This window comes from Rattus norvegicus, chromosome 2 (assembly GCF_021556685.1).
Source record: "Rattus norvegicus strain SHRSP/BbbUtx chromosome 2, alternate assembly SHRSP_T2T, whole genome shotgun sequence".
Taxonomy (NCBI): Eukaryota; Metazoa; Chordata; class Mammalia; order Rodentia; family Muridae; genus Rattus; species Rattus norvegicus.
In genome coordinates this window covers 212,965,607-212,974,339 of record NC_141535.1, presented here as the reverse complement: position 1 = coordinate 212,974,339, position 8,733 = coordinate 212,965,607, and the positions used below count along the sequence as shown (strand labels likewise).

Here is an 8,733-nt window from a genome sequence, read left to right as displayed (position 1 = left end):
AAACCATTTCTTTTGTACTTGTGTGTCAACTATTTCCTAAAATCACAAACTGAAAGCACATATCTTCCAATTGATAACAAAGCTTTATTACTACTCACGTCCTGGCCTTTGCCTTTCTCTACCTGCTTTAATGATAATTTGTGGTATCAGATATAAAAATGAGGGCCTTTGATTAAAGTATGTTTAATATATTTAACTCTAAGGTTCATCAGAGACGAGTTGACATGTGTTTTGGTTTCTTTATCTACTAAAATCAAAGTATTATGTGCTCATTTCATCTTCTTAGGTTGGACTAAAGGCTCACTTTTTTAAAGCTGTGGTGTTATAAAAGGAATGGAATAGAAATTATAAAAATAGACACTAAGGAAAATATACAAACGATAAAAATCAGCTCACTTTTTCTGTTTTTGTTTATTTGTTCGTTTATTAAAAGAAGAAGAAGAAGAAGAAGAAGAAGAAGAAGAAGAAGAAGAAGAAGAAGAAGAAGAAGAAGAAGAAGAAGAAGAGGAAGAAGAAGAAGAAGCAGCCTAAATGGGTCTTAGAAACTACAGAGGAAGAATCCATGACCTCCTCATTCTTACGTCTTTCATGCCTTCCAAGACAGTGCCACACAAATGACATTACCACCGTTGACTTGCAGCTGGAAATGGACCCTTTCCCCCACAGACCAGATTATCTACAGATTTTGTAAGATGAAGCAACTTATGTCTTCTCCTTTCATTGGTTGGAAACTTACTGGGAAGGGTCTCATCCTGAAAACACACTTCCCACTATTCCAGTACAAAGAAGTCCCCTCCTCAGTGGATTAATCCCTTCAACAGTCTCTCTTTCAGCATTTCCCTTGCCTGTAACCTTAGGCTCCCTGAAGCTTGTTTTCTCTACAAGCCATACATTTTGTATTTCTTTCTGCCTCACAGGTTTTTAAAGTTGTAGACCTAAATAAGAACTATCAAATAAGGACTATATTAGAGTGTAAGTCAAATAAACCCTTTCCTACTTGAGTTGGTTTGGTCAGAGTGTTCTGTAACAGCAAAAGAAAGTAAACTAAAATAGAGATTGGTATCATGAGTGGGGTATTGCTGTGACATATCTCAGTTGCAGTGGAGACCCCAGCGTACTGGCAATGCTACCAAGGACAGTGTAGAGTGGAACCAGCCTGAGCCTATGAAATTCTGATTCAGTGCCTGCCTCTGGGTTCCTGCTTGCTTTCCTACCCTGACTTCCCTTAATGATGGGCTACGATGTGAAAGTGTAAGTCAAATAAACCCTTTTCTCCCCAAGTTGGTTTTGTCAGAATGTTCTATCACAGCCACAAACATTTTACTTCCTTTATGGCCTTCACGCATTACTCTCCACATGACTGTCTTCCAGGATCATATTAAAATGGCCTGTTAATCTCAGCTTAGAGCATTCCATTGCTTTTCTAGCCCAAAATTCCAAAGTCTTCTAAAATAAAAAACAAAACAAAACAACAAGTTCTTCACAGAAACACCATAGGCTTAGTGCCAACTTTAGTGTTAGTTATTTTTGTCGTGATAAATTAACATGACCAGAAACAACTTATAAAATAAACAATACCAGCAACCAGGTATTCAGATACATGATGCTACAGAGGGACATTTTTAATTCCAACCACTACAGTATCCCTAGGGTATGTTCCCTTAGCATTCCTTAGCTTTATGCCTATAGGCAGTGTATTTGGTCGTATCATAGTTATAATTTTAGTTTGTTGAGCCCCTGCCACACTGATTAGCATAGGAGCGTCACTAGGTCACATTCCCTGTGTCAGTATAAAGAATCTTCCTTCCTTCCATCCTTGCCGGCATCTGTTACTTATGTTGTTGCTGCTGCTGCTGCTGCTGCTGCTGCTGCTGCTCCTGCTCCTGCTGCTGCTGCTGCTGCTCCTGCTGCTGCTGCTCCTGCTGCTGCTGCTGCTGCTACTGCTGCTCCTGCTGCTGCTGCTCCTGCTGCTGCTGCTCCTGCTGCTGCTGCTGCTACTGCTGCTCCTGCTGCTGCTGCTCCTGCTGCTGCTGCTCCTGCTGCTGCTGCTCCTGCTGCTGCTGCTGCTGCTGCTGCTCCTGCTGCTGCTGCTCCTGCTGCTGCTCCTGCTCCTGCTGCTGCTGCTGCTCCTGCTGCTGCTGCTCCTGCTGCTGCTGCTGCTGCTGCTCCTGCTGCTGCTGCTCCTGCTGCTGCTGCTCCTGCTGCTGCTGCTGCTGCTGCTGCTGCTGCTCCTGCTGCTGCTGCTCCTGCTGCTGCTGCTCCTGCTGCTGCTGCTGCTGCTGCTCCTGCTGCTGCTGCTCCTGCTGCTCCTGCTCCTGCTGCTCCTGCTGCTGCTGCTGCTGCTCCTGCTGCTGCTGCTCCTGCTGCTGCTGCTCCTGCTGCTGCTCCTGCTCCTGCTGCTGCTGCTGTTGTTGCTGCTCCTGCTGCTGCTGCTGCTCCTGCTGCTGCTGCTGCTCCTGCTGCTGCTGCTCCTGCTGCTCCTGCTGCTGCTGCTGCTGTTGTTGCTGTTGTTGTTGTTGTTGTTGTTGCTGTTGTTGTTGTTGTTGTTGTTGTTGTTTTATGATAGCTATTCTGACTGGGGTGAGATATCAGAATCTGTGAGTGGTCTTCATTAGAATAGTTAAAGATGCTAAAATAAAATATTCTTTTCATGCTTTTTTTGACCATTTGCTCATCAACTTTTGAGAACTTTCTATTCATTTCATTAGTGATTTGTCCGGTTATTATGATTTTATCTCTTTATAAATTCTAAATAATAATCTTACGTGTGATGTACAGTCAACAAATATTCCCTCTCATTCTGTAGACTGTAGAGAGGGTCTCTTGTGTCACTAAACTGATGGGCTATTAACTGGGGCAAGAAGGAGGAAGTGGAAGTTCTGAGGAACTTTGAGATAGACAGGAAGACATTCACCCTGAACTCTGAGGAGAGAGATACTTGAAACTCGGAAAGGTAACCAGCCATGTGGCGCTCCTAGAAAAGCAGAAATTGGTTAAGTTACTAGTTAGTCAGGAAATAAGCCCAAGCCTATGGCTTAGGCATTTATTCATAAATAGTAAGTCTCAGATCTGTTATTTTGGGAACTGGGGTACAGGTGAAAAAGCCCACAGTTACAGTAGACTGTCCCTTAGCTCAATTAACTGTTTCATTTGCCATATAGAAGGTTTTTAAATATAAGCAATTACATTTGTTAATTCTTGGTTTTAGTTTCCAAGCAAAAAAGCCTTACCCATATTTATATTTTAAGGTGTTCTATGTTCTCAGATGACAACGTTATTTCCTGTTCCTGTCTGTTTGTTCTAAATGCTTCCTTTAACTGGATAGCTACATTTTTCATTAGATTTTGGAGACTTTCCACTGTAATTTTATTGGATGTATTTACTATGTCTTTATTTTGAACTTTTCAGTCTATTGTACCCAATGAGTAATAAATTTGGTCTTATAAACGAACTTCTACAGATATCATATATTCTATTTTGTACTTTTTATTTTACCTGCCATTACTTGAATGTTCTAAGTAACTGACTTTCTAGCCTTCCACTAAGTATTTTCAGTTTTATATTACTTAGCATAATATTGGCTATACATCTGTCATATATAGATTTTATTAGGTTGAGGCCATGTTTCTTCTGCTCCTAATTTCTTTAGGACTTTGACCATGAAAGCACAGTGGGCCCTTGTCACAGACTTTTTTCACCCATTGAGATGACCACAATATTTCTGCCCTCAAGTTCATGTTGTACATTACATTTGTTGACTTGTTCCTTGCATCCCTGGAATAAAATTGATTTTTTTTCATGGGATATGGGTTTCTAAATGTGTTCTTACTTTAGTTTGGAGGAGTCCTCAGAGTCTTTTTATCATCTATGCTCCTAAAGGATGTCAGCTTACAGTGGTTATATTTTTATTTTTGTTTTCTTTTTAAGGCTTTGGTATCAGGGAAAAGCTTTTCACAATCTTTTAAGGCTTTGATATCCGTGGAAAGCATCCGTAACATAATAGATCAATTGGATATCAGCTTTGTATCTTTAGATATGTGTGTTTCATTTGGAAGTCAGGAAATTAGTAAGGGACAATGGGGGACATCTTTCAAGGAGGAAAGAAAGAGCACAGCGGTGTGAAGAGGAGAAAGAGAATAATGAAATAAGACAGTTAGAGTAGGTAACAGGATAACAGACTGTAAGAGGACATACAGGAAGGAATACCCACCACTACAGACCTCCTAAATAATCATGGGAAAAACAACTGCAGAAGCGTCCTAAAACCCAAACACATACTATACATATGTAAAACTTTTAGGTGGAGTTACCCTAAAACAGGGTACCACCCAGTAGACACCACAGGCCAAAATATAAAAACCCAATGTCAGGAGTGGATTATCTCTTTCGGAGTTATTGGCCAGTGAAGTCTCATAGACCCCCCCAAATATTGCAGGCTTTTGTCACTGTTCTCAGTTACCAAATATTTGAGTCATGGAAATTGACCTGGAAGTTTCATCCCTACTAACTAACTTTCATAGTGTTAAAAGGTACCAGGCAAGCAAGCTGTTGTTGTGTTGGAGAAAAGTAATCCACAATCTCTCCAGGCTGTGACCCACACGAACTGCAATAATTGGACTGGCAAGTTATACTCACTGGTGTACTAGAGGCAAGAAAGTCCTGGGAGTAACCTACCATGTTCTGATAGGATTTAAAGCCCACTTCACAAGAGGGAAGCCATCTTTAGCACCATTATTGAAGCAAGGACATGTTGCTAGACTGGTCCTGAGATTACTTTTGCTATTGCTCTGTTAAAGGGACTTGACTTTAAACAGTCTCAATAATTTCTTGTTACACCTATAGACTAGCGTATCTCTCAAACCTCATTAGAGAAGATTCTTTTTACAGTGTATGATGATTAACCCAGAGACCCACAGATGGTCGATGTACAGAGAATGAGAGACTGCCAAGTGTTCAGCTCTAAGTAGGACATCTATAACATACCTCCTCCTCCTCTTCCTCCTCCTCTTCCTCCTCCTCTCCCTCCTCCTCTTCCTCCTCCTCTTCCTCCTCTTCCTCCTCTTCCTCCTCCTCTTCTTCCTCTTCCTCCTCCTCTTCCTCCTCCTCTTCTTCCTCTTCCTCCCCCTCTTCCTCCTCCTCTTCTTCCTCTTCCTCCCCCTCTTCCTCCTCCTCTTCTTCCTCTTCCTCCCCCTCTTCCTCCTCCTCTTCTTCCTCTTCCTCCCCCTCTTCCTCCTCCTCTTCTTCCTCTTCCTCCCCTCTTCCTCCTCCTCTTCTTTCTCTTCCTCTCCCTCTTCTTCCTCTTCCTCCCCCTCTTCCTCCTCCTCTTCTTCCTCTTCCTCCCCCTCTTCCTCATCTTCCTCCTCTTCATCTTCCTCCCCTCTTCCTCCTCTTTCTCCTCTTTCTCCTCTTCCTCCTCTTTTCCCCCTTCTCTTCATCTTCTTCCTCCTCTCCTTCCTCTTCTTCCTCTTCCTCCTTCTTCTCTTCCTCCTCCCAAGGCCCAGGGATCATTGTTGACGAGAAGCAGGAAGATTGTAAGAGCTAGAAATGATGGGTGACTATGAGGAGATGTTTTGCAGACACTACAGAGTAGTCTCTCATGTGAATTCACAGCACTGGTGACAGTGTGCATAAGACCTAGGCAATCCTCAGCCAGACAAACCCCAGCATGGAGAGGGAAGGTGGTCACAAGGTTTCACTCAGTGCTGAGGAGTGAGTGGTAAGTGGTAGCTGCTTGGAAAGGAAGAGTTGGTTTTCCTTCAGGCTGCGTCTCCTGGAATGTGGAACACGCTCTGTGCTTTATGATTCCGAGCTGTACTTCTGCAGTTATTCCAGTCTCCGCACTCATTTACATGTTAAAGTAATTGAGGGTCCCAAAAAATGTGTGTTAGTACAGCAGATAGCTCTCCGCATGCATTATATCAGGACAGAAACAGACAGCCATACGGTAACAGTGCATTCCTTTAGTGAGATGGGAGTCTTATTCCGATGTAGCATCTGTACACGTTGGGAAAAAATGAGAATGGAAAAGACAAATAAAGTCTATGAATTTTAGAAAAAATATAATTGGCCTTGTAAAGTCTCTGAAGCATTGTTGCAAATTCTCATACTTGTCAATCGATAAACCAACAGGGGTTTTCAACAGCCTGTGAGAATATAGAAGAGAGTGATTGTTTAAATTCCCTAAGGCTAATATCGTCTATTGTGCTATGTGACTAACCCTGGTCTCCACTTGAGTCTAACTTATAAAGTAAACCCAAGAAGTAATGCTATCACTTTCCACAAAATGAAACACTCCTTTGCCACCTGGTGGCCATGTATTGTAATTAAGGAATGAACATCTGGAGAGGAATGCACCAATGCTAGTTTAACTGTAAGTGTAGCTTTTTTTTTTTTTTTTGACTGTCAAGTCTACCTCCAAGCACCGGAGAATTCATGAAGACCTTTCGGTGTGTGCTAACCTGATGCTAAATAATCACACACACACACACACACACACACACACACACCAAAAAGGGTGGTGGTGGAATACAGTCTTATTGTAAAGAATTAATAATTTTTAGGTTTTATATGTTTGAATTTAATAGAAGACCAGTATATTTCAGGCAGCAAAAAAGAAGAGCTTTCTTCCTTTGTTTCCCTCTAAAATATTTTCTTTCCCTGTAGTGAAACTGAGATCAAGAGCTTCCAACTTCTGTTGCACTTGGCTTTTGTTGGTGCTATATAAGGGTGCTGAGAGCCTGCCCTACAAGACCCTCTGGTTCACTCTCTGTGCTGGCAAACTCCTAAGGAAGCACACATCGATGCACACAAAGCCTGTCTCTGCATGGACTTCCGGGGGGAGAAAGCTGGGGAATATTAGAAGACTGACAGGAACGTTGGTCCTAAGGTGCTACAGAGTTCCTAATACATTCCGCCTCCTCAGCTTCAAACATCACTCTGTTGTCATGATTTCCCACGGGACAGCAAAGTCTTTAATCATCTATTGTGGTGGTTTGTGCCTTTGTTAATGAGTAAAGCAATGACCAGTGTGCTGCGGACACGTTCAGCATTCTTCATAGTGAGTGGCAGAATACAGCATGGCAGTGTGTTGTAGTGATATTTAATCTCAGCCGCGGGTTTCTACCCCACCTTTGATCATTCAATTCCCAGGTAAGAGACACAAAACTTTTATATTTATAATAAGCCTTAAACAGCACTAGAGCTGGGCAGATATCTACCCTCTATGCTATTAGAATCTACTTTCCTATCAATAACCCCAAGTTATTACTTGCTATGCTCCATCCCTATCAATAACCCCAAGTTATTACTTGCTATGCTCCATCCCTATCAATAACCCCAAGTTATTACTTGCTATGCTCCATCCCTATCAATAACCCCAAGTTATTACTTGCTATGCTCCACCCCGGCTGCTCTTAACTTCAATTGGCCATCTCTCATGACTTATCTACCTCATGGCGTCTTCTCCTCTTTTCACCTTGTCTCTTCCTCATGATCCTGCCTGGGAACTGGAACTCTACCTACCCCTCTTCTGCCCAGCTATAAGCTGTAGGCATCTTTATTTCCCAGTCATGGATAACTTCAGGGGCAAGGATAATTAACAACTCTTGAGTCCACATAAGAATCTCCTCATCCCTGGGGGCAACCAGAGCCAGTATTTAGCATTAGAACACTTAGCCACAGACTAGAACTCAACGCAGTGTTTCTCAAAGCAAAGACTTCCAAATATAGGTATAGATAGTATTAAAGCAACCAGCTCTCTTGACCCTTCATTTCCAGTTGTTCATTTCCGACTATATTAACCAGGCAGAATAAAACCATGTTTAAAAGTCCAAGTGCTGTTTTGTAAAACACATGCAAGTTCTTCTTTCACCTTTGGTCTCACCAAGATATGTTTCCCAAAGGGTTGATACAGCTGTTCGCCTGAAGAGAAGAGTGAACAAGCATGGCACCCCTGCATTGTCTGTCTTCAGCGCCTGTCCTTCCTGGCTTAACTCAATGTTGAATTTATGCCCTGTGGAAAGAAAACAGGCATATTTACCTCTGTAAGAATGTGGTGTGACTCCAGGGGAGGTTCCCTGTGCCTGGTACTGGTGTCTATGTCTATTGTGAGAAATCTTATTACCCAAGTTACCCACTATATATTCACATACATACAACACACACACATACATACACACACAACACACATATACACACACATACACACACATACAAACACATACGTACACACACATAACACACACACATACACACACATGCACACACACAAATACACACATATATATACACACATTCACATACATGCACACATATACACACACATGCACACACATACACACACACATACACGCACACATGTACGTACACACACGCATACCACAGGTAATTTTTTTTTACTGAAAATATATTTTTTTCATACAATACACTCTGGATATTGTTTCCCCTCCCTCAACTCCTCCTAGATTCTCCCCACTCACCTAAATCCACACCCTTTCTTGTTTCTGTCTTTGGAAAATTAACAAGCATCTAAAATAAACAAATAAACTAAATAAAAACATACCATAATAAGACAAAACAAATAAGCAAAACTTAGCCAAAGAAAGCACAAGAAACATATTGCAGACGCTGATACACACACACACACACACACACACACACACACACACAAACCATGCCACACACAGAAATCCCATAAACACACAAAGCCAGAAACCATATTACACAATAGGATTT

At 42.0% G+C, this 8,733-nt stretch overlaps 1 protein-coding gene across 1 annotated transcript; it reads right to left on the bottom strand.

The window, feature by feature from the left end:
* Positions 1-394: 394 nt before the first annotated feature.
* Positions 395-8,526, bottom strand: LOC148006759 (uncharacterized). Its single transcript, XM_087641572.1, has 3 exons — positions 8,478-8,526; positions 7,871-8,011; positions 395-2,575 (listed from the first exon to the last, which is right to left on the bottom strand). The coding sequence occupies exons 1-3, from the start codon at positions 8,524-8,526 to the stop codon at positions 1,995-1,997; spliced, it is 771 nt and encodes a 256-aa protein (XP_087497698.1). The 3' UTR covers positions 395-1,994.
* Positions 8,527-8,733: the final 207 nt, after the last annotated feature.